This window comes from Salvelinus fontinalis, chromosome 17 (assembly GCF_029448725.1).
Source record: "Salvelinus fontinalis isolate EN_2023a chromosome 17, ASM2944872v1, whole genome shotgun sequence".
Taxonomy (NCBI): Eukaryota; Metazoa; Chordata; class Actinopteri; order Salmoniformes; family Salmonidae; genus Salvelinus; species Salvelinus fontinalis.
The window spans coordinates 25482904-25510474 of record NC_074681.1 but is presented as its reverse complement, the minus strand read 5'-3'; the positions used below and the strand labels follow the sequence as shown (position 1 = coordinate 25510474).

General features: G+C 42.5%; 1 protein-coding gene across 2 annotated transcripts in view; it reads right to left on the bottom strand.

The window, feature by feature from the left end:
- The window catches only part of LOC129814036 (TGF-beta receptor type-1-like), a 65862-nt gene extending 39220 nt beyond the window's left edge, over positions 1-26642 (bottom strand). For both annotated transcript variants that reach the window (XR_008753225.1, XM_055866792.1), the window contains exon 1: positions 26482-26642. Coding sequence is in view for 1 of the 2 variants with exons in the window: in XM_055866792.1 (XP_055722767.1) it covers positions 26482-26557 (76 nt within the window). In the remaining variant the exon portion in view is untranslated. The remainder of the gene's footprint in view (positions 1-26481) is intronic.
- Between the last annotated feature and the right edge of the window lie 929 nt (positions 26643-27571).

The following is a 27571-nucleotide window of genomic DNA, read 5'->3' as shown; positions in this document are numbered from 1 at the left end:
CATGTGGCTCTTTGCAATATAACTGCATGTTTTGGAACTACTGAATCTAACACGCCAATGTAAAATAAGATTTTTGGATATAAATATGAACTTTACTGAACAAAATATACATGTATTGTGTAACATGAAGTCCTATGAATGTCATCTGATGAAGATCAAAGGTTAGTGATTAATTTGATCTCTATTTGTGCTTTTTGTGACTCCTCTCTTTGGCAGGAAAAATGGCTGGGGTTTTCTGTGACTTGGTGGTGACCTAACATAATCGTTTGTGGAGCTTTCGCTGTAAAGCATTTTTGAAATCAGACACTGTGGCTGGGTTAACGAGAATTTTATCTTTAAAATGGTGCCTAATACTTGTATGTTTGGGAAATTAGATTTTTGAGATTTGTTGATTTGTATTTGGCGCCCTGCAATTTTATTGGCTGTTGGCGAGGGGTTCCGCACTTTTTTGGTTACTATATGAATCCATATGTGTTATTTCATAGTTTATGTCTTCACTATTATTCTACAATGTAGAAAATAGTAAAAATAAGGAAATATTAATGGATTATCAAAATTGCGCAGCTAAATTTCTTTGCATTATCAAAATTGTGGCCGCAAATCTGCCATAGAAATAAAAATAATATAAGCTCCGGTAATATGGATAGTATAACCACTGAACGGTTTGGAGCATGTATTGAAATAATGGGCGAGTTCGTTTTGCATGGACCGGTTCCCCGGATGGGTGGAGATTTTTCTTTAAGATCAATGGATTGAGCCGGCCATGCAAAGGGAATTTGCCTAAAACATTATTGGTCAAAACCATTCATCTTGGGGCGACAGGGGGAGCGGAGTTCTAAAATGCAGTCAGATCACGCAATTTTACCATTTATAAAAATAAAAATATGCAGACTAACTAAAAACAAATAAGTGAAATTTGATGGATCATGAATTATGATAATTTGCATGTAAAAAAGGAGAGGTGCCAAAAGTTTGCACACCCTATTTTAATTGGCTCCATGGGAAGGCGACCAAGTGTAGGGTCGTCACTACTTAACACAGCCACAAAGTAATACAACTTCGAATCCAAGATGGCGTAGCAGTCAGATGTCCTTTGTCCTCGTCTTGTCCCGTGTATATATATTATATATTATATATTTTTCTATATTTTTCTTTTTATATATATTTTTTTTCTTCTTAAAAACTCAACTTCAAAACACTCTCCTGCAAGCCACCTCACCAAATGTGGTGCGGATCTGTTTTTTTCCCTCAAAAGTATTATTCACCTCGTATCCGAAATCTACAACAGAAGCTAGCCAGAAGTTAGCCAGCTCACAAGCTAACATTAGTAGTTCAGCTAACCACAGCTAGCGCTCATCAGCTATCCTTTAGCTCGGAAAACTATTGCCAGTTTTGTACAACGCGACTCAGACCAGAGCATACCAGACCTATTTTCTCTCCATATCCCCGGATTTTTACCGCAAGCTCTGGACATTTACACCTGGATCTTGCAGCTAACTAGCTGCTATCCGAGTGACTATCGGCTAACATCAATTCCGGAGCAAACACCAATTATCCCGGAGCTAGCCAGCTGAAGAGTTCCATCAGCCACTCCTGGGCTACAATCACCTATCCGGACCCGTTTTACTGCCGATGCGGAGCCCCACCGGGCCTTCACGACTGGGATACCGACGTTATCTGCCCGAGGGAGTATTTCAACTGGCCCCTCCATCGCGACGTAACCTGAACGTCCATATGCTAACTGCGGCCCGCTAATCGTTAGCTGTCTTGAGCATATCGGCTGCTATCTGAACAGGTCTATCGAACAATCTTCTTAGGCCACTATAACTATTTTGACAATTGGATTGGTCCCCTCTACCACACGGAACCCCACTAATCTACCGACGGAATTGCACGGCGTGGCTAAAAACAGACCTCCATCTTCTGCTAGCTTGCTACCCATGACTAGCTGTCTGAATCACGAAGCTAGCACCAGTTAGCAAACACAATTCTACAACTCACAACCTCTCTTTCGCCACCGCCATCCGGCTTGGATTCTCTGTCGACACGACCACGTCTGGTCTGCAGACAAATACCCCATCCGCTGTGCCCTCAACCGGCCTCCGTCTGAGCAGACCCCCTCCGTCTGAGCAGACCACCCCCCCGGGCTACTAACTTTAAACGCCGCGGGCTAGCTTAGTGGAGGCCTCACTGCTCCATCTACGGCTGCCCCCTGGACACTATGATCACTCGGCTACATAGCTGATGCCTGCTTGACTGTCCATTAATTCACGGTACTCCATTCCGTTTATTTGTGTTTTATCTGTCGGCTCTGTCTTTAACGCAGGATCTGTGTGTAGTTAATCCGACCCTGTCTGCCTGGTCGTCGCCATTTTTACCTGCTGTTGCTGTGTTAACAGCAGCTAGTCAGCTATCTCACCTGTTTTAGCTAGCTCTCCCAATCAAGACCTGCAATCACTTTATGCCTTATTGTATGTCTCTCTCAAATATCAATATGCCTTGCATACTGTTGTTCAGGCTAGTTATCATTGTTTTGGTTTGCAATGGACCCCGTAGTTCCACTCTCCGTACCTCTGATACCTCCTTTGTCCCACCCCCCACACATGCGGTGACCTCACCCATTGAGACCAGCATGTCCAGAGATACAACCTCTCTTATCATCACCCAGTGCCTGGGCTTGCCTCCGCTGTACCCGTGCCCCACCATACCCTGGTCTGCACATTATGCCCAGAATCTATTCTACCACGCCCATAAATCTGCTCCTTTTATTCCTTGTCCCCAACGCTCTAGGCGACCAGTTTTGATAGCCTTTAGCCGCACCCTCATCCTACTGCTCCTCTGTTCCTCGGGTGATGTGGAGGTAAACCCAGGCCCTGCATGTCCCCAGTCACCCTCATTTGTTGACTTCTGTGATCGAAAAAGCCTTGGCCTTATGCATGTCAACATCAGAAGCCTCCTCCCTAAGTTTGCCTTACTCACCGCTTTAGCACACTCTGCCAACCCTGATGTCCTTGCCGTTTCCGAATCCTGGCTTAGGAAGGCCACCAAAATTTCTGAGATTTCCATACCCAACTATAACACTTTCCGTCAAGATAGAACTGCCAAAGGGGGAGGAGTTGAAATCTACTGCAGAGATAGCCTGCAAAGTTCTGTCATACTTTCCAGGTCTATGCCCAAACAGTTCGAACTTCTAATTTAAAAAATTAATCTCTCCAGAAATATGTCTCTCACTGTTGCCGCCTGCTACCGACCCCCCTCAGCTCCCAGCTGTGCCCTGGACACCATCTGTGAATTGATCGCTCCCCACCTAGCTTCAGAGTTTGTTCTGTTAGGTGACCTAAACTGGGATATGCTTAACACCCCGGCAGTCCTACAATCTAAGCTTGATGCCCTCAATCTCACTCAAATCATCAAGGAACCCACCAGGTACAACCCTAAATCCGTAAACATGGGCACCCTAATAGACATTATCCTGACCAACTTGTCCTCCAAATACACCTCTGCTGTCTTCAATCAAGATCTCAGCGATCACTGCCTCATTGCCTGTATCCGCCACGGGTCTGCGGCCAAACGACCACCCCTCATCACTGTCAAACGCTCCCTAAAACACTTCTGCGAGCAGGCCTTTCTAATCGACCTGGCCCGGATACCCTGGAAGGATATTGACCTCATCCCGTCAGTTGAGGATGCCTGGTCATTCTTTAAAAGTTACTTCCTCACCATATTAGACAAGCATGCTCCGTTCAAAAAATGCAGAACCAAGAACAGATATAGCCCTTGGTTCACTCCAGACCTGACTGCCCTCGACCAGCACAAAAACATCCTGTGGCGAACTGCAATAGCATCGAAGAGCCCCCGCGATATGCAACTGTTCAGGGAAGTCAGGAACCAATACACGCAGTCAGTCAGGAAAGCAAAGGCCAGCTTTTTCAAGCAGAAATTTGCATCCTGTAGCTCTAACTCCAAAAAGTTCTGGGATACTGTAAAGTCCATGGAAAACAAGAGCACCTCCTCCCAGCTGCCCACTTCACTGAGGCTAGGTAACACGGTCACCACTGATAAGTCCGTGATAATCGAAAACTTCAACAAACATTTCTCAGTGGCTGGCCATGCCTTCCTCCTGGCGACTCCAACCTTGGCCAACAGCCCCGCCCCCCCCGCTGCTACTCGCCCAAGCCTCCCCAGCTTCTCCTTTACCCATATCCAGATAGCAGATGTTCTGAAAGAGCTGGAAAACCTGGACCCATACAAATCAGCTGGGCTTGACAATCTGGACCCCCTATTTCTGAAACTGTCCGCCGCCATTGTCGCACCCCCTATTACCAGCATGTTCAACCTCTCCTTCGTATCATCTGAGATCCCCAAGGATTGGAAAGCTGCCGCGTTCATCCCCCTCTTCAAAGGGGGAGACACCCTGGACCCAAACTGTTACAGACCTATATCCATCCTGCCCTGCCTATCTAAGGTCTTCGAAAGCCAAGTCAACAAACAGATCACTGACCATCTCGAATCCCACCGTACCTTCTCCGCTGTGCAATCCGGTTTCCGAGCCGGTCACGGGTGCACCTCAGCCACGCTCAAGGTACTAAACGATGTCATAACCGCCATCGATAAAAGACATTACTGTGCAGCAGTCTTCATCGACCTGGCCAAGGCTTTCGACTCTGTCAATCACCATATTCTTATCGGCAGACTCAGTAGCCTCGGTTTTTCTAATGACTGCCTTGCCTGGTTCACCAACTACTTTGCAGACAGAGTTCAGTGTGTCAAATCGGAGGGCATGTTGTCCGGTCCTCTGGCAGTCTCTATGGGGGTACCACAGGGTTCAATTCTCGGGCCGACTCTTTTCTCTGTATACATCAATGATGTTGCTCTTGCTGCGGGCGATTCCCTGATCCCCCTCTATGCAGACGACACCATTCTGTATACTTCCGGCCCTTCCTTGGACACTGTGCTATCTAACCTCCAAACGAGCTTCAATGCCATACAACACTCCTTCCGTGGCCTCCAACTGCTCTTAAACACTAGTAAAACCAAATGCATGCTTTTCAACCGTTCGCTGCCTGCACCCGCACGCCCGACTAGCATCACCACCCTGGACGGTTCCACCTAGAATATGTGGACATCTATAAGTACCTAGGTGTCTGGCTAGACTGCAAACTCTCCTTCCAGACTCATATCAAACATCTCCAATCCAAAATCAAATCTAGAGTCGGCTTTCTATTCCGCAACAAAGCCTCCTTCACTCACGCCGCCAAACTTACCCTAGTAAAACTGACTATCCTACCGATCCTCGACTTCGGCGATGTCATCTACAAAATAGCTTCAAAAACTCTACTCAGCAAACTGGATGCAGTTTATCACAGTGCCATCCGTTTTGTTACTAAAGCACCTTATACGACCCACCACTGCGACCTGTATGCCCTAGTCGGCTGGCCCTCGCTACATGTTCGTCGTCAGACCCACTGGCTCCAGGTCATCTACAAGGCTATGCTAGGTAAAGTGCCGCCTTATCTCAGTTCACTGGTCACGATGGCTACACCCACCCGTAGCACGCGCTCCAGCAGGTGTATCTCACTGATCATCCCTAAAGCCAAAACCTCATTTAGACGCCTTTCCTTCCAGTTCTCTGCTGCCTGCGACTGGAACGAATTGCAAAAATCTCTGAAGTTGGAGACTTTTATCTCCCTCAACAACTTTAAAAATCTGCTATCCGAGCAGCTAACCGATCGCTGCAGCTGTACATAGTCCATCTGTAAACTACCCACCCAATTTACCTACCTCACCCCCCATACTGCTTTTATTTATTTACTTTTCTGCTCTTTTGCACACCAGTATCTCTTCTTGCACATGATCATCTGATGATTTATCACTCCAGTGTTAATCTGCTAAATTGTAATTACTCGATTTATTGCCTACCTCATGCCTTTTGCACACATTGTATATAGATTCTCTTTTTTTTTCTACCATGTTATTGACTTGTTTATTGTTTACTCCATGTGTAACTCTGTGTTGTTGTCTGTTCACACTGCTATGCTTTATCTTGGCCAGGTCGCAGTTGCAAATGAGAACTTGTTCTCAACTAGCCTACCTGGTTAAATAAAGGTGAAAAAAAAAAAATAATAATAATAAAAAAAAAAAATACATTTCTATATTTCTTTTAAAAATTGGATTTTAAACCTAACTCAACCGCACTGCTAACCTTAGAATAACCTTTTTATTTTCATAAAATTTGTATGATATAGCAAATTTTGACTTTGTGGTTGTTTTAGCTAGTGTGAACTAAGGCTACAGATGACTTGCGAATAGGAAGAACTTTGCAGCAGGTGTATCTGATTAATATATAAAACCCATCCCTGAAAAGTAGGCTGAAAATAATTTGCACATCTCATAGAAAAAGACAGGCAAGACTCCCGGAAACATCCGAAGTCACACATTTGGATTTGGGACTTCAAGCCTGAATATATCACACTTTTACTAAAACTATGACTTACTGAATTACATCGTTGTGCAACATTATGGGTAAGCTCTGGCCATCGTCTTTCAGCTCGAAAAAGTTGATTTCTACTGGTGTGGACATTTAAAATGTAATTGAGAACGTTTTTGGGAAAGCCTTTCCATCTACCAGAAGGTAGAGCATCGCAATAGCATGACTCTGCCACCACTATGCTTTACGGTAGAGATGGTGTTAGGACAGGTGATGAGCTGTGCCTGCTTCTCCAAACATAGCACTTTGCATTTAGGCCAGATCTCAATTTGTCTTAGACCACAGAATCTTTTGCCTTATGCTCAGAGGCTTTCATCTGCCTTTTTGTAAACTCCAGGCGTGCTATCATGTGCCTTTTTCCCCAGGAGTGGCTTCCGTCTGGTCACTCTCCCATAAAGCCCAGATTGGTGAAGTGCTGTAGAGACTGTTGTCCTTCTGGCAGGTTCTCCCATCTCAGCCAAGGAACTCTGTAGTTCTGTCAGTGGTTATTGGGTGCTTGGACACCTCCCTGACTAAGGTGCTTCTTGCCCAGTTTGGTCGGACAGCCAACTCTTGGCAGTCTGGGCAGTTCCATATTTTTTTCCATTTTCCAATGGAGACCACTGTGCTCTTGGAAACTTTCAACACTAGAAATTGTTTTATAGCCTTCCCCAAATATACGCCTCATCCTGATTTTATCTCTGAGATCGACGGAGAGTTCCTTGGACTTCGGGGTATAGTTTCTCCTTTGACATGCACTGTCAACTGTGGAACCTTATCTAGACAGGTGCTTATTTTAGGACTGTCCCTGAACATTTTTTTTTATTGTTTAACCAAAAGTCACCTGCTCTTTCGACCAATTGTTTGGTAGAAAAAAATGGTGTGTGTATTTTTTCATATATTGACACACCTTATGTGTTTTAATAAAATCAACTATATGCATTGAGCTTATCTGATGCCGTAGGCTTACTGTTTGATGAAATAAGATGAGCCAGAGATCTATATAACCAGAAGAAAAAGAAGACAAAAAACTTCACTTGACCATAACAAACATTCTCCTCCCTCTCTTGCTGGCTTTCGCAGATTCTGTAACTACTCTCCTGAAGTTGCCGGTAATAGGATACACGAGGAGTCTGCAAGCTTTCTCATGTGGGAATGGCAATTTATGTTACCATTTCTACCGATCTGCGTGCCAGATATGGTTTTCATATGCACATTTTCCGTGGAACAGTTTAATTTCATTTATAATAGTCTTCATATCTCAAAATCATTGTCATGTGGTTAATCAAAATTCTATCTAAATTAAAATGATAAACCTAAAAAGTAACTTCTATTGCCAAATGTGTAAAAATAGCCTACATAAAGCCAACAAATAAAAACAGCAGCCTGCAGGTATCCTATAAATCACATTGGCTTTGCATGGCCTGAACTTGAAACATTGTATCAACTATTAACTTGAGTCCCTGTATCTTGCAAGAATTTGCAACATTGTATAAAATATTGCTGAACTTGCAACATTGTATAAAATATTCTGGGCCCTCAGTTTCCCACACCAGTGAGCTTGGGACAGACACAGCTGTAGGCTATTTGCGCAAGGGATAAGAAGCAGTGCTTGACTTGGACAGGAGCTCACCGGAGCAGAGTACCAACACCTCAAATGTTCTACTGTTTGAACTCCAGTTCCTCTTATACAATATTAGCTTAAAAGTATTGTGGAGTTCCTGCACCTAAATACAAACTTTACCAGCACCCAAAATGAGTACCAGAACCTATTTCTCTCCAAGTTAAGCACTAATAAGAAATAATCAGGTAGGCTTATTTTATTAAATTTCCACTGGATCAGAGCATGACATTTTTCCCTTTCACACTGAGTGGTTATCGAAAGGGAGAGAGCTGGAAAGATTTTACAACTACATTGAGGAACTATTGTCAATCTCAATGGATGTAAAAACAGACTTAGTTTGTTTGCCGTTTGAGATGAAGAAAACATTTCCTTGAGAAGCTCCACAGGTCATTAGTGGTGGTGTGTTAATCAGAAATATTATCAGATCCCCAAATGGGCACACTTATATGCCTACAATGGCATGCATGCCAGGTAGCCTATAGGCCTAGACAAACAAAGGAAAATGACTAAATTGACAAAACTCGTAAAATGAAATGAAATAAACCAAACCTGTGTTGTATAGGTTGTGTCGCTCTGCAAACAATGTGTCCACTCTGATAATGAGAACAGTTAAAGGAATAATAATATATATTGAATGCATTAACAGAAATTACCATAACCAAACTCCATTACCTTTGATTCACAGAAGTGACAATCAAGAATACCTATCCACACTGATGCTTCTGGCATCTCATGGACAATAGACATTGAGGTAATTGTGACACACGAGAGGGAGTGCGTGAAGGGAGTGTGTGATGAGTGAGGCAGGAGCCACCACTGCAACTAGTCCCTTCAAATTTAAACGGCGAGGACTTGGACGAAATAACAGGATTTTATTGCACTTATTATTATTTTGAAATGTACAGTAGTACATTAATCTTAATCTGACGCTGTTGTTGTGTTGGTCACACTGATCAGCTGCTGCTCCCTCCCTGTGTCTGACTCTGCTGAGCTGACAGCTCTAAATTCATTTCCATAGTCAGGTCACAGCCCTGCTGCTCTGCTCCTGATTGAAGCTCTTTTGTCCTCACCAGTGTGTGTGTGTGTGTGTGTGTCAAGGCCTGATTTCAGCAGATGTCTGGTCGTGGCCTGTTCCTTGGCCATTCATGACTTTAGGGACCTCAGAGTAATTCAGTAAGTGTTGAGCCTATTCAGACTAGCTGATGCTAGTACACTGAAATTACCTAATTTAAACACAAACCTAGATAGATTTTAGAGCTGGAACACAAAGCCAAGTGTATATCTTTTGACTTGATGTACTTTAATGGAATCTGTTGGGCTTCTGCTGAATGTGTTTTCTGCTGAAGCATTATTCAATACGCCTGCTCTGTCTGTAGAGGAAGTGACAGACAGCAAAGTCTGGAGAAAAAAAAAAGTCAGCCTAGTACAGACACTGGTCTTCTCCAAATCCACCCTGTGAGTCACACTGAACTGGAAGACAGCCACACATATGGAGAAGCCACTCCAAAACAAGATTTCAAAAACACATGTTCCTCCATACGCCCTCTAGACAGTGGTTTGGGGAGAAAACATCGTCTTTATAAGTATTATTGGGTGTTTGTCAATATGCATACTACCATGCTCCGAGTGCATTCATCGAGGATGTTCTCGAGTATGTTCTTGTGAGGACAAGAGTGTGGAGAACGCATAAAACATTACATTTGAGAACAGTGGAGGCTGCTGAGGGGAGCACGCCTCATAGTAATGGCTGAAATGGAGTTAATGAAATGGTATCAACCACATGGAAACCACATCTTTGATACCATTCCATTGACGCCATTCCAGCCATTACTATGAGCCGTCCTCCACTCAGCAGCCTCCACTGTTTGAGCAGCACCTACTATATTACCTCACACTGCACCTCCCCATTTACTGAACCTTCTTCTAGCCAAGACAATGGCAACAATAGAGATGAAACAAGATATATGCAAAACAAAAGTTATACTTCATAATTATCAGCTAGCTATATGTGAATCATAATCTAGCTATCTAAAACGACCTAAAGCTAAGGTTATGCAAGGTAGATGTACATTGTTCGTAGGTAGCTAGCTAACCAGCTAGTTAGCACTGTTGACTTACTACGGACTTATTCATTCACTGAACCTTCTTCCAGCCAGGAAAATAGCAATAAAGACTAAACATGATATACAGTACACAAAGCAAACATTTTACTTCATAACTATCAGTTAGCTACAATATTACGATTAAAATATAGCTAACCAGATAGTTCAACACGCAAAAATGACCTAAAACTAATGTTATGCAAGTTAGGCTTGTCAAATCTTTGTGGGTAGCTAGCTAAGAATTATTCATGGTCATCTGGCTAGCTAACAGTAGGAGCTAGCCAGTTAGCCCTATAGACTTACTATGATTTGGACTCATACTCCGACCCTGCTATACTCCAATTTGCGTGCTCGGAACGGTAGTATGCATTTCGACAATGTTTTGCCTTTAGCTTAGTGACTTTGTGTTGTTAGTCTCTAAAGAGCAGTCTTTGCTCCTCTATAATTATTTTATATGAATCGATAATTCATATAAAATTGCTTTGCTCAAGGGTAAAAGGATATTTGAATACTGCAGAATCCTACAATGCTAACAATGTACTTCTGAGATCACATTTGTGTTTCCACTTTCCCCTGTCCTGGCAAACCATATTGTCCTTATAGCACACCAACCAACACAACCAATTTCAGAGGAAACATTATTTCCCGAGTTGGTCCAAGTACAATAAAAACCCTAACCTGCTTAGTTTAATTCATTTTTTTGCGAGTGGAGAAATGCTGAGCTGTAAGGCACTTGTACACTTGTTTGGAAATGTGAAACTAAATAACATTTGTCAGTTTAACTTGTTATAGTTGTTGGCAGTGCACAGACGGACGGTCTCGATTCACAGGCACCACTTATGAATAAATCTGGAATAACATGATTAAATATTTATCCAGCTGACAAACTATGGCTACATCCCACGCCCAAATGGCACCATATTTCCTATCAGGAATAGGGTGCAATTTGGGATCTGCCTGCACACAGGTGAGCATTTCAACTGAGAACAAGAACAGGTCTTTGTAGATCAAAACACTATTACTGAGCTCAACGTAGTTCTACACACAGAGAATTACCCTGAATATGGAATGTCCTGACAGCTTGTCTTCTTCCTCAACAGACAAAAGCTATTGAACAGAGAGAAACTAGATGAAAAGTAACACCAGGCTGGGAGCAGTGTCAAACGCTCCTGTCCTTCTCTCTATTTGAATATTTAGAGACAGGGAGAGTAAATGTAAAGTTTTATCCAGAACAGGGATAGAGTATTAAAATTTCATGATGTGGAAAGCGAATGTTGAGTTGTGAACACAAGAGTTCTTCTCAGCCCACCGTTCTCTCCCCCGCTTTCTCATTTGCTTAACAATAAACATTCCTGGCAGCTCAGTTCTCCATGACCTGCGTCATGTTTGAAAACACAATTCTTGAAAACAAAAAGCAAGTGAGAAAATCTAACTTGAGAATCACAATTCTGTGTCTAAAGCCATATACGGCAGTGACTGGATCACTTAGCGATGGATATGTGAATGGTGGCTTCAAGAAACAGCGCATTGTATCCATTGTCATACCAAATTACCCTGGGCAATCAATCACGCTCAACTTCTGTAGTCTTTGCGTTGAGGAAAAAAGAAAAAAATTGTCAGATTGGCCAACAACACAAATATACCCCACCCACATGGAACACCCCTAACCGCTCAGTCATACCCAACCCCTTCTCACTCACACTGGGTGTGTTCAAGCGGGCTGATTGTAGTTGAAAGTCGGTTAATATAGTCAGGGGAAGGGCATCTGCGACAGCCGAAAGTGAGACACTGTAGTGGTTTTCCAACAGCAAGGCTCAGATCAACATATACTACATGATCAAAAGTATGTGAAAACCTGCTTGTTTAACATCTCATTCCAAAATCATGGGCATTAATATAGAGTTGGTCCCCCCTTTGCAGCCATAAAAGCCTCCACTCTTCTGGGAAGGTTTTCCACTAGATGTTGGAACATTGCAGGGGAGACTTCCTTCCATTCAGCCACAAGAAAATTAGTAAGGTCGGGCACTGATGTTGGGCGATTAGGCCTGGCTCACAGTCCGTGTTCCAATTCATCCCAAAAAGTGTTCAAGTTCTTACACACTGATCTCGACAAACTATTTCTGTCTGGACCTCGCTTTGTGCACGGGGACATTGCCATGCTGAAACAGGAAAGGGCCTTCCCCAAACTTTTGCCACAAAGTTGGAAACACAGAATCTTCTAGAATGTCACTGCATGCTGTAGCGTTAAGATTTCCCTTCAATGAAACTAAGGGTTTAACCCAATCCATGAAAAACAGCCCCAGACCATTATTCCTCCTCGTCCACCAAACTTTACAGTTGGCATTATGCATTGGGGTGGATAGCGTTCTCCTGGCATCCGCCAAACTCAGATTCTTCCTTCAAGATGGTGAAGCGTGATTCATCACATTTCCACTGGTCCAGAGTCCAATGGCAGCGAGCATTACACTACTCCAGCCGACTCTTGGCATTGTGCATGGTGATCTTAGGCTTGTGTGCGACTGCTCGGCCACAGAAACCCATTTTATGAAGCGCCTGACGAACAGTTATTGTGCTAACGTTGCTTCCAGAAGCAGTTTGGAACTTGGTAGTGAGTGTTGCAACCGAGGACAGAAGATTTTCAGCACTTGTCCTGTTCTGTGAGCGTGTGTGGCCTACCACTTCGCTGCTGAGCTGTTATTGCTCCTAGACGTTTCCACTTCACAATAACAACACTTACAGTTGACCGGGGCAGCTTAGCAGGGCAGAAATATGACAAACTGAAAGGTGGCATCCTATGACGTTGCCACTTTAAAAGTCTCTGAGCTCTTCAGTAAGGCCATTCTACTGCCAATGTTTGTCTACGAAGATTGCATGGCCGTGTGCTCGATTTTATACACCCGTCAGCAACGGTGTGGCTGAAATAGCCGAATTGCCGAACACACTGTAGTGTATCTAGCAACAATGACAAGAAGCTGCCACCTGGGGAATGTAGGTGGCTCTTTTCAGCTAGTTTCATCTTGTTCTTGTCCATATCTTGTTTTGACTGATGTCACATCTATGGTAATATGGCTCAAATTCGCTGGCCAGCGAACCAAAAACTAACAATGTATTTGAGAGACAAGTGCTCATTGTGCAAATGTATTTATGTTTTCAAGAAACATTAGAGACTAAATATTGTCTACATGTTGTCAACACTAAGCCAACCCAGTCAGTTTTGCCCCATAGTTGAGCATGCGTCTGTTTTGTTGCTAAACAAACAACCCGTCTATAGCCTGTCATGAAAATGATAAGCACTACAGAGTAATCCAAACCTAGCCATGAACACACCCAACAGAAACCAAGGCTTCAAGTGTTTCTGCCAACAGTTAGACCCAACAACCTAATTCTGTCAGATAGTGGGATATGCTTTTTATGTGGTCTGTCTGCATATGCCTAGTGCCTGTGCAGAATCCGAAGGCTTTACCCAGTCATATAGAATATCCATCTAGCCTATGGCTCTTGCTTTACCCATTGCCTGTCACCAAGGACATTGAACACTTACATAATGAATGTAGAGGTTAGCAGCACTCACAAATATAGTGCAGTGGCTATTTCTTATTTTTAGGCTATTTCATAACAGCAGTGTCAAGGATAGAACAGCCCAGACAATTCACAAAAAAAGTATGGTAAATGCTTTGTTGGCTGAAATATTCTAGCTTTGTGGACAGCTAACAAAGCCTTTGTGAGACCAAAATATGTGTCCTTGAGGCTGATGTTACGAAATAAAAATGTAAGAAATTCTATCAATTTGAAATGGCCCGACCAGCTTTATTCAATATGTGGAGCAGAAGCATTCACTAACAAAGCCTTTGTTGATGAGAAATATTGGTTGACAAAGTACCTAAACGATGGTTGTGTCAATTGATGTGAAATCTGTGTCGTTTCATCTGAAAAAACACAAGAAACGATTGACACCCACCATCTCATAGTTTATTATTTTGTAGACATTTACTGTATTGATTGAAAATAAGCATTTCGCTGCACCCGCCACAAAACCTGCTAAATTGTGTACACAACCAATACAATTGTATTTGGGCTCAGATTGTCCTGAAATAATTTCTGCAAGAAACATAAGACTAGCATTTTTGCAACATTATTTTGTTGAAATAGAATTTTCTCTGGTAAATTAAGCTAAATGATTGCACCCAAATTGGCCATTTTAAATTAAAGGATTCATATAATATTCAATAAATATTAAAGTACATAATATCTGATTTGGATCAACAAAAATGTCTAACAATAGATATGTTTCCATCCAGTTGACGACAGATTTATGTGAAAATTCGAAATCCGTATAAAAGAAAATTTGCACATTTTCCTACCAGTGGTGCATTTCCACCAAACGCGCTTGTTCTGGATAAAAAACAGTGCGTGATGACATGGTGTACACAATGTACTTTTCACTTAGATTCATGTACCTAATAAAAGTTAAGTGTTTCCATTGTATTTTCAACTCTAATGTTTGTGTTAAATACTGTAGCAGGTGCTCTCTAGCCAACAGCTTGCATATACAGCAAGTAGGCTAGTTTACATGGATGAGATTACTATGGATAAGAGCAAGAATATTTTTGTCATACGGCATTCAAGCATCGATCATCATGTCTCCAGAATAAGACCCTCAATATTTATAGGAAAGGAGTTTTAAGCTCATCACCGTGCACTTTCACCACCCTGTGAAGTTCATCATAACTTATTTCATCTGTAGCCTAATAAACAGCACGCTTTCCCGAGTCGTAGTGGGAGGACCACACACCATATCACGTGACTCCAAAGTTACTTCCATATGATGGTTATTATATGGCGTTTCCACCGTCATTTTACTGACACAAAAATATCTCACCATGTAGAATCTGTCTACATTACCGAAAATTCCTGTTTCCATCACAGCTGTTGTGATTTTATTAATACAGTATGATGTGGATGGAAACGTGGTTAATCAAATCAAACTTTGTCACATGCGCAAAATACAACAAGCATGGACCTAACCGTGAAATGCTTACTTACAAGCCCTTTACCAATAGTGCAGTTCAAGAAGAGTTAATAAAATATTTACCAAATAAAGCAAAAAAATATAAAACACAATAACATAACAATAACGAGGCTATATACAGGGGGTACCGGTACCGAGTCAGTGTACAGGTACAGGTTAGAGGTAATTTGTACATGTAAGTAGGGGTGAAGTGACTATGTACAAAACAAATGGAAGGGGGGAGGTGTCAATGTAATAGTCCGATGGCCATTTGATTAGTTGTTCAGCAGTCTTATGGCTTGGGGGTAGAAGCTGTTAAGGAGCCTTTTGGTCCTAGACTTGGCGCTCCGGTACCGCTTGCCGTGCGGGTGACTGGACTTTTATGGGCTTTCCTCTGACACCGCCTATTATATAGGTCCTGGATTACTGGAAGCTTGGCCCCAGTGATGTACTGGGCCGTATGTACTACCCTGGCATGGATCTGTTGATCCATGCCAAATCTTTTGTCTCCTGAGTGGGAAAAAGTTTTGTCGTGCCCTCTTCACGACTGTCTTGATGTGTTTGGACCATGATAGATCATTGGTGATGTGGACACCAAGGAACTTGAAACTCTCGACCAGCTCACTCGACCAGCTCACTACAGCCCGTTGATGTTAATGGGGGCCTGTTCGGACCACCTTTTCCTGTAGTCCACGATTAGTTTCTTTGTCTTGTTCACATTGAGGGAGAGGTTGTTGTCCTGGCACCACACTGCCAGTTCTCTGACCTCATCCTTATAGGATGTCTCGTCGTTGTTGGTGATCAGGCCTACCACTGTTGTGTCGTCAGCAAACTTAATGGTGTTGGAGTCATGTTTGGTCGTGGGAGAACAGAGAGTACAGAAGTGAACTAAGTACACACCCCTGAGGTGTTGAGTAATGAGTAAGACATGAGGATTCCAAAGAAATGGATTCCCCAATCCCAACAAGTATACAGAATCAGTTCTGTTTGCGTGCTAATATAAGTACCATTGACTTTTGGGCTGCCCCCCTCCAACATTTTTTTAAAGCTTGGTCGGCCAAGAGTGGTCTATTTTTTTTCGACCAATTGATTGGTAAAAAATGGAAACCGTGGATTTGTCAATATATAGACAAACCCTATGTTTGAATAAAATGTAGGCTACTTTATCTGATGCTGTAAGCGCAGCAATTAAAAAAGACACAAATTACTGAAGAGGGAGTCAGAGATTTATTTTTATTTAATTAGGCAAGCCAGTTAAGAACAAATTCTTATTTACAATGATGGCCTACCCCGGCCAAACCCTAAAGACGCTGGGCCAATTGTGCGCCGCCCTATGGGACTCCCAATCATGGCCGGCTGAAAAGAAATCAGTTCCCGACCCCACGGTACTCCTCCTCCTCCCCCTGCGGCTGGCCTTCGCAAATTCAGCCATTACGCTTTTGGAGTGCCAAGTTATCACGATTCAAATCTAAAAGTAACTTCTAGTGCCATTGCCAAGAAGTACAAGTAGCCTACATAAAGCCAACAAATAAAAACATTGCAGCCCCCAAGTAAAAAAAATCCTGGTAAAAATAAATATCCTATAAATCGCATTGGCTAGGATTGGCCAGTCTGCAAGGAACTTGAAATGTTGTATCAACTATTAACTTGTGCCTGGCCTGAAGCTTGCACGAGCAAACTTGCAACATTGTATAAAGTATTCTGGGCCCTCAGTTTCCCATGCCAGTGAGCTCCTGACAAACAGACACAGTTTTAGGTTATTTGCGCAAGTGATAAGAAGTAATCAGGTAGGCCTTTTTTATTACATTTCCACTGGATCGGAGCATGACATTTTTCCCCCTTTCATGCTGAGTGGTTATCGAAAGGGAGAGAGCTGGAAAGATTTTTCAAATTGACAATAATTCCTCAGCCTTTTATAATGGATTTACTTGCTTTTTGAAGCAAATAAAAAATTACTTGGTCTTAACTCACCATCACTGTGGAGCTTCTCAATCAGAAATAGTGTCAGATACCCAAATGGGCACATTTATGAGCCTACATTTGCATGCAAGCCAGGTAGCCACGCTCTAGTTCTAAGTGTAATCAGAGGTGAGTGTCCTTACTCAAGATTGACAGGAGTGCTCCAAACAAAAGACAATGAATAAATGGAATGAAATAATACCAAAACTTTTTCCTCACAAGTGTAGCCTAGTTTGTGCCCTCTGCTTCACAACGTGTCCACTCCTACAAGAGTGGAGAGTGTAGTAATAATAATAATAATACATTTAATGGATTAAAAGAAGTTACAGGAAACAAACAAACATTGTAGATTAGAAATTATGTACTACTGCTGATACTGGTGTGCCACCCTCATGGCCTCCGCAATGGATTAGTCCACTCAGAAAGGTGGAATTCAAACAGGTGTCTCGTGTGCCATCATTTTTTTTACATATATATTTGCCACTGCTCTACAAAACAAAATTATCCTGGTCGACCAACAGCCTATCGATCAAACAATCGACCAGTGGACTAAATCGGGTAAGCCTTAATTGACCTGCATTGGATGTGTGACAAATGCTAAAAAGTTAGCATTTGAAACAATGGCCAGGTAAACAATACCAAAGCATGGGTTGCTGTTGTACCTTGTCCATAGACTACTTACAGGGTAAGAAAACCAATGTCATTTTGTAATTTACATCTCCCCGCAAACCCCCCCCACCTAATAACAGGAACACCACCATCTAGTGGTCAGAACCTGGTAATATCAGGAACTAGGATGGAACATAAACCTACCTTCATTGACTAATTTCTCTGAACATGGGGAAAAAAACATCAAATTCCCTAAGAATGCATTACATAGGATGAATAGAAACAATACTACGAGCCGCAGCTCCATACTACTTGTCAGACAGAGAGCTGATACTGTATGCTCGTTGATGGGCTGATACGGTATACAAATCAGATGTGTACTAGATTGATATTATTTTTTTATTTAACCTTTATTTTATCTGGGAATCTTACTGAGACCAAGGTCTAACAGATGAGCCCTGAATTACATAAATTGCAGAAAATACCCAAATCAAAATAATACACACAAAACACATTCCTTGGTAATAAGGTCCTCAATCAGCTTTCTGAACTGCCCTAGAAACACCAAAACATTGTTTGTGGAACAAACCAAAAGCTGATTTACCTAATTCAGTAGACGTGTGGTAACTCATATGTCTAAAGCAGGGTTCCCCAACTGGCGGCCTGTGGGCCAAATTGTGGTTTTATTTGGCCTCCTAAGTTTTCTGGGCAATGAAAAACACACCACACACAGTGCATTCGGAAAGTATTCAGACCCCTTCCCTTTTTCCACATTTTGTTATGTTACAGCCTTATTTGAAGAATGGCGCCGGAGGGGATGGCTGCCATTTTACGTGCTCCTAACCAACTGTGCTATTTTGTTAATTTTTCTGCATTGTGTGTAACTAATTTTGTACATATTGTTGCTGCTACTGTCACTTATGACCAAAAATAACTTCTGGACATGAGAACAGCGATTACCCACCTCAAACTGGACAAATACGATTTTTTTCTTTAACGAGTCCGACGCAAATTATATACTTATTTCTTAGGAACGGGCCCAAATCCCCGTAATTTGGAGAAAAAGGGAGTGGAGTTCGGGCTGAGAATTCGGAGGCGAGTGATTGAACCCCCTCTACCAACAGTCCTATTAGCCAACGTGCAATCATTGGATAACAAAATGGATGAGCTCCGATCAAGGACATCCTACCAATGGGACAACTCTAATATCTTATGTTTTACTGAGTCGTGGCTGAATAACGACATGGATAACATACAGATGGCAGGGTTTTCGGTCCATCGGCAAGACAGAACAGCTGCCTTTGGTAAGACAAGGGTTGGTGGTGTGTGTCTATTTGTAAATAACAGCTGGTGCACAAAATCTCGAGGTTTTGCTCACCTGAAGTAGAGTATACCATGATAGGCTGTGAAGCACACTATATACCAAGAGTTTATCTACAGTTGAAGTCGGAAGTTTACATACACTTAGGTTGGAGTCATTAAAACTCGTTTTTCAACCACTCCACCAATTTCTTGTTAACAAACTATAGTTTTGTTGGTTCAGTTGGTTAGGACATATACTTTGTGCATGACAAGTCATTTTCCAACAATTGCTTACAGACAGATTATTTCACTGTATCACAATTCCACTGGGTCAAAAGTTTACATACACTAAGTTGACTGTGCCAGCTTGGAAATTCCAGAAAATAATGTCATGGCTTTATAAGCTTCTGATAGGCTAATTGACATAATTTAAGTAAATTGGAGGTGTACCTGTGGATGTATTTCAAGGTCTACCTTCAAACTCAGTGCCTCTTTTCTTGACATCATGGAAAAATCTAAAGAAATCAGCCAAGACCTTGGAAATCAAAATTGTAGACCTCCACAAGTCTGGTTCATGCTTGGGAGCAATTTCCAAACGCTTGAAGGTACCACGTTCATCTGTACAAACAATAGTACGCAAGTATAAACACCATGGGACCGCGCAGCCGTCATACCGCTCAGGAAGGAGACTGCCTCCTAGAGATGAACGTACTTTTGTGTGAAAAGTGCAAATCAATCCCAGAACAACAGCAAAAGGACCTTGTTTCCTCCAGCATCTTCACAGATACAAAAGTATCTATATCCACAGTAAAACGAGTCCTATATCGACATAACCTGAAAGGCCGCTCAGGAAGGAAGAAGCCACTGCTCCAAAACCACCAAGACTGACTACGGTTTGCAACTGCACATGGGGACAAAGATCGTACTTTTTGGAGAAATGTCCTCTGGTCTGATGAATGAAATAGAACTGTTTGGCCATAATGACCATCATTATGTTTGTAGGAAAAGGGGGGACGCTTGCAAGCCGAAGAACACCATCCCAACCGTGAAGCACGGGGGTGGCAGCATCATGTTGTGGGGGTGCTTTGCTGCAGGAGGGACTGGTGCACTTCACTAAAATAGATGGCATCATGAGATAGGAAAATTATGTGGCTATATTGAAGCAACATCTCAAGACATCAGTCAGGAAGTTAAAGCTTGGTAGCAAATGGGTCTTCCAAATTGACAATGACCCCAAGCATACTTCCAAAGTTGTGGCAAAATGGCTTAAGGACAACAAAGTCCAGGTATTGGAGTTGCCATCACAAAGCCCTGACCTCAATCCCATAAAAAAAATGTGTGGGCAAAACTGAAAAAGCATGTGCGAGCAAGGAGGCCTACAAACCTGACTCAGTTACCCCAGCTCTGTCAGGAGGAATGGGCCAAAATTCACCCAACTTATTGTAGAAAGCTTGTGGAAGGCTACCCGACACGTTTGACCCAAGTTAAAGAATTTAAAGGCAATGCTACCAAATACTAATTGAGTGTATGTAAACTTCTGACCCACTGGGAATGTGATGAAAGAAATAAAAGCTGAAAAAAATTATTCCCTCTACTATTATTCTGACATTTCACATTCTTAAAATAAAGTGGTGATTCTAACTGACCTAAGACAGGGCATTTTTACTAGGATTAAATGTCAGGAATTGTGAAAAACTGAGTTTAAATGTATTTGGCTAAGGTGTACGTAAGACTTCTGACTTCAACAGAATATTTTTCGTAGCTGTCTATATACCACCACAAACCAATGCTGGCACTAAGACAGCACTCAACGAGCTGTATAGGGCCCTAAGAAATCAGAAAAATTATCACCCAGAGGCGGCGCTCCTAGAAGCCGAGGACTTTAATGCAGGGAAACTGAAATCTATTTCACCTCATTTCTGCCAGCATGTATAATGTGCAACCAGAGGGGGAAAAAACAAAACTGGACCACCTTTACTCCACACACAGACAGCTACAAAGCTCTACCTCGCCCTCCATTTGGCAAATCTGACCAGAACAAATCTGATTCCTGCTTATGGGGCGGCAGGTAGCCTAGTGGTTAGAGCGTTGGACTAGTAACCGTAAAGGTTGCGAGATCAAATCCCCGAGCTGACAAGGTAAAAATCTGTCGTTCTGCCCCCGAACAAGGCAGTTAACAAACTATTTCTAGGCCATCATTGAAAATAAGAATGTGTTCTTAACTGACTTGCCTAGTTAAATAAAGGTAAAATTACAAGCAAAAACTAAAGCAGGAAGTACCAGTGATTCACTCAATAAGGAAGTGGTCAGAGGACACAGATGCTCAGCTAAAAGACTGTTTTGTTAGCACAGACTGGAATATGTTCTGGGGTTCTTCCAATGGCATTGGAGTACATAAGTCCCTGGCTTCATCAATAAGTGCATCGATGACGTCGTCCCCACAGTGACCGTACGTACATACTCCAACCAGAAGCTATGGATTACAGGCAACATCCTCACTGAGCTAAAGGGTAGAGCTGCCGGTTTCAAGGAGCGGGACACTAACCAGGACACTTATAAGAAATCCCGCTATACCCTCCAACGAACCGTCAAAGCATCAATACAGGACTAAGATTGAATCGTACTACACCGGCTCCGACGCTTGTCAGATGCGGCAGGGCTGTTGGGCGGTATGATCCACAGATGATGCAATCTCTATTGCACTCCACACTGCCCTTTCCCACCTGGACAAAAGGAACACCTACATGAGAATGCTATTTATTGACTACAGCTCAGCGTTCAAAACCATAGTGCCCTCAAAGCTTATCACTAAGCTAAGGATCCTGGGACTAAACACCTCCCTCTGCAACTGGATCCTGGACCTGGACTTCCAGACAGGACCGCCCATGGGTGGTAAGGGTAGGTAACAACACATCTGCCATGCTGATCCTCAACACAGGAACCCCTCAGGGGTGCGTGCTCTGTACCCTCCTGTACTCCCTGTTCACCCAGGACTGCATGGCCAAGTACGACTCCAACACAATCATTAATTAAGCTTGCTGACGACACAACAGTGGTAGGCCTGATCACTGACAATGATGAGACTGACCTCCTCCCTATAGGCTGAGACCTGGCAGTGTGGTGCCAGGATAACAACCTCTCCCTCAACGTGATCAAGACAAAGGAGATGATTGTGGACTACAGAAAAAGGAGGGCCGAGCACACCCCCATTCTCATTGACAGGGCTGTGGTGGAGTAGGTTGAGAGATTCAAGTTCCTTGGTGTCCACATCACCAACAAACCATCATGGTCCAAACACACCAAGATAGTTGTGAAGAGGGCACGATAACGCCTATTCCCCCTTCCGAAGACTGAAAAGACTTGGCACAGGTCCTCACATGCTCAAAAAGTTCTACAGCTGCACCATCGAGAGCATCCTGACTGGTTGCATCACCGCCTGGTACTGCAACTGCTCGGCCTCTGACCGAAAGGCACTACAGAGGGTAGTGTGTACGGCCCAGTACACCAAGCTTCCTGCCATCCAGGACCTCTATACCAGTCGGTGTCATAGGAAAGCCCAAAAAATTGCCAAGGACTCCAGCCACCCTAGTCATAGATTGTTCTCTCTACTACTGCACGGCAAGCGGTACCGGAGCGCCTAGTTTAGGTCAAAAAGTCTTCTTAACCTCTCTGGGATATTCGGGACGCTAGCGTCCCACCTCAACAGCCAGTGAAATTGCAGGTCGCCAAATTCAAAACAGAAATCCCATAATTAAAATTCCTCAAACATACAAGTATTTTACACCATTTTAAAAGATAAACTTGTTGTAAATCCAGCCACAGTGTCCAATTTCAAAAAGGCTTTACAACGAAAGCACACCAAATGATTATGTTAGGTCAGCACCTAGTCACAGAAAAACACAGCCATTTTTCCAGCCAAAGAGAGGAGTCACAAAAAGCAGAAATAGAGATAAAATTAATCACTAACCTTTGATGATCTTCCTTAGATGACACTCATAGGACTTCCTGTTACACAATACATGCATGTTTTGTTCGATAAAGTTCATATTTATATCCAAAAATCTTAGTTTACATTGGCGCGATGTTCAGTAATGTTTTGCCTCCAAAACATCTGGTGACTTTGCAGAGAGCCACATCAATTTACAGAAATACTCATAATAAACATTGCTAAGAGAGACAGTTGTTATGCATGGAATTATAGATAAACTTCTCCTTCATGCAACCGCTGTGTCAGATTTTTTATTTTATTTTTTTTTAAATCGGAAAAAGCACACCATGCAATAATCTGAGTACGGCGCTCAGACACAAAAACAAAGCATACAGGTACCCGCCATGTTGTGGAGTCAACAGAAGTCAGAAATATCATTATAAATATTCCCTTACCTTTGATGATCTTCATCAGAATGCACTCCCAGGAATCCCAGTTCAACAATAAATGTTTGTTTTGTTCGATAAAGTCCATAATTTATGTCCAAATACCTCCTTTTTGTTCGCGCGTTTAGTACACAAATCCAAACTCAGGAGGCGCGGGCAAGTCCAGGCGAAAGTTCAGACGAAAAGTCATATTACAGTTCGTAGAAACATGTCAAACGAAGTATAGAATCAATCTTTAGGATGTTTTTATCATAAATCTTCAATAATGTTTCAACTGGAGAATTCCTTTGTCTGTAGAAATGCAATGGAACGCAGCTAACGCTCACGGGAGCGCACGAGACTGAGCTCGTGGCACTCTGCCAGACCCCTGACTCAATCAGCTCTTATTCCCCCATCCTTCACAGTAGAAGTATCAAACAAGGTTCTAAAGACTGTTGACATGTTGTGGAAGCCTTAGGGAGTGCAATATGACCCCATAGACACTGTATATTCGATAGGCAAAGACTTGAAAAACTACAAACCTCAGATTTCCCACTTCCTGGTTGAAGTTTTTCTCAGGTTTTTGCCTGCCATATGAGTTCTGTTATACCCACAGACATCATTCAAACAGTTTTAGAAACTTCAGAGTGTTTCCTATCCAAATCTACTAATTATATGCATATTCTAGCTTTTAGGACTGAGTAGCAGGCAGTTTACTCTGGGCACCTTTTTATCCAAGCTACTCAACACTGCCCCCCAGTCCCAAAGAAGTTAACAGCTTCAACCCCCAAGCCATAAGACTCTTGAACAGTTAATCAAATGGCTACCCTGACTATTTGCATTGTCCCCACACCCCATTTTTACGCTGCTGCTACTCTGTTTATTATCCATGCATAGTCACTTTACCTCTACCTACATGTACATATTATCTCAATTACCTCAACTAACCCGTGCCCCTACACATTGACTCTGTACCGGTACTCCCTGTATATTAGCCTCGCTACTGTTAGTTTATTGTTGCTCATTAATTATTTGTTATATTTCTATTTTTCTTAACTGCATTGTTGGTTAAGAGTTTGTAAGTAAGCATTTCACTGTAAGGTCCACACCTGCTGTATTTGGCGCATGTGACATCAAATTGATTTATTCTAAAGTGGATTAAATATTAGGTCTGGTCTGGGCCAATTGAGGAAAGTCTCTGAATTAGCATATGAATCCTATAATTAAAAAATGGCCAATTTGTGTGGAATCAATTACCCTAATTTATCAGAGATCAAATTATATTTCAACAAAATTTTGCAGGAATGCTAATCTTGTCTCTTTCTAACTACAGATACAATCTGAGATGGTGGGCGTCGTGGATGGCTGAAATGACATGGAAAACCCATCTTCAATTGGTTCACAGAACTCCATCCCTCTGTGCACATTGTGGAATGGCTCTGAGGAGGGTTTATCCCTATGGTAGACTATAGGTTTGTAAGTGACATTATGGAAATTACGTATAGACCTATTCACATCTCAGCACAGTACACTGATAGGCATGGACCAGATGAGATCTACCCATGCAAAATAACATTACTCATTTATGAACCTATGACATATTACAGCAGAAAACGAGATCCTGTTTCTGATCATGTCCCTGCTTTCCTCTCCTCTAGTCATCCATTACAAGACACCCTACACAGGGATGCTTGTGCTGGAGAATTTGTGCTCTCTGTACATTGAAGGTATGTGTGGATGAGCCGTTCTCAGGTCTGCCCATCAGTGGACAAATGGAGCCCATCACCATTCCTCATACAGATGGGATGCTTTGTTTCCACGAGCCTACTCCGTAAATTGGATCGCGATTAAGATTAAACACGTTATGGCTTCATTAACTATAACCTTCTCATCTCTAGACTACATCTCCTATCCATCCGTTATAAAAAAAAACTCCCTGCACAATTTTAGATTTGGAAATCGAGATAATGACTATACTGTAACAAGGTAATTTTGCTGTTGCAAAGCTTCAATTGAGAAGCTGAAAAATATATAAAATGATGCCTCGGGCAACAACTCGTGGGTTACAATAGGCTACATGCGCCTCCAGCATCCATGGATGCATCAGCAGGCACGTAGAGTATGTTTGGTAGGCTAAGTAATCATTCCTTGTTAGTCAATTATCAGAAACACCACGTCTTGAATCGATACGTCTCCAATATTCTGTATCAAAGCATACAATTTGTATCTGGTAAACGGGTCACTCTGTAGTCAGTTATTTGCAACAGTGTATCTAACGTTAAATAGCCTAAATGGGCTTAGCCTAGGCTACATATTGATCTACCTACGTGAGTCCTTATCAATAATCGACTATTTCGACATTTTAGATGATAATGTGCTCTTTGGACTAATGTCTTCAGATAACTTATTTCGTTGTATTCGACAAGTGCTATGACGAGCTTTTTAGATCTCTATAGAGACACTACACATCCTCAGCAAATAAGCGGATGCATTGTATGATCCAATAGACTACAATGTCGCCTATCACGCTTCCATGATAATTATCTGGAAATTGTATCACATTGTATCAAGTATAAAACTGTCACGTTTTCAACAGCTCACATGTGCCGATCCTATTCATTCGGTTCGCTTTGCTCGTCCTATGACTCAAACAACTATGTTGACAAAAAATATATACTGGACAAATCGACTTCACCGCGCGCGATGTCACAAATGGACCAAGTACCGAAAGAGAGCAATTGTCGAGTCTCTCTTTGGCTAGACAACATATCAGCCACTACAACATAACTGGATATAAATATCTGGCCATGGCACCCCCTAGTCCTAAACTATAGGCAACTGAGGCCATTTTCGTGCAAGTGACTTTTTATTCGTTCTCTCACTCGCTTTCTCGCCTGGTCATTTGCTTAACAATAAACATTCCTGGCAGCTCGGTTCCCATGACCTGCGCCATGTTTGAAAACACAATTCTTGAAAACAAAAACCAAGTGTGAAAATCTAACTTGAGAATCATCATTCTGTGTCTAAAGCCATATACGGCTGTGTCTGCATCACTTACCGATGGACAAGTGAATTCCTGCTCCAAGAAACATGACCAAAAATATGAAATAATAGCGTATTGTATCCATTGTCATAACAAATTACCCTGGGCAATTCCTCACCAACTTCTGTATTCTTTGCTTGGAGGAAAAAATGGTCTGATTGCCAACAACGCGAAAATACCCCGCCCACATGGAACACCCCCAACCGCCCTTAACCCCTCTCTCATACCCAACCCCTTCTCACACTGGGCGTGTTCAAACTTGCAGACGGTAGTCGAAAATCGGTGAATGAAGTCAGGGAAGGTGCATCTGCGACAGCCGAAAGTCGGACACTGTAGTGGTTTCCCAACAGCAAGGCTCAGATTAACATGGCAGTGTCAACATACGCTACATGACCAAAAGTATGTGGACACCTGCTCATCTAACATATCATTCCAAAATCATGGGCATTAATATGGAGTTGGTCCCCCCTTTGCTGCTATAATATAATACACTATTCTGGGAAGGCTTTCCACTAGAATGTTCCACTGGAACAGTGTGGGGATTTGCCTCCATTCAGCCACAAGAGCATTAGTGAGGTCGGGCACTGATGTTGGGCGATTAGGCCTGGCTCGCAGTCGGTGTTCCAATTCATCCCAAAGGTGTTCGATGGAGTTGAGGTCAGGGCTCTATGCAGGCCAGTCAAGTTCTTCCACACCGATCTCGACTAAAGCATTTCTGTATGGCTCTCGCTTTGTGTACAGGCACCACTTCTAAATTAATCATCTGGAAATAACATGATGAAATATTTATCCAGCTGACAAAATATGGCTGCATCCCACTCCTAAATGAAACCCTATTTCCTATATAGTGCAAGTCCTTTGACCAGGGCCCATAGGGCTCAGGCAGTAAATCTGCCTGCACACCCAGGTGAGCAATTCAGCTGAGAACAAGAATAGAAGGTCTTTGTAAATCAAAACACTATTACTGAGCTCAATGTAGTTCTACACACAGAGAATAAAACTTGAATATGGAATGTCCTGACAGCTTGTCTTTTTCCTCAAGAGACAAAAAATTTTGAACAGAGAGAAACTAGAGTACAGAGCCTGATGAAAAGTAACACCAGGC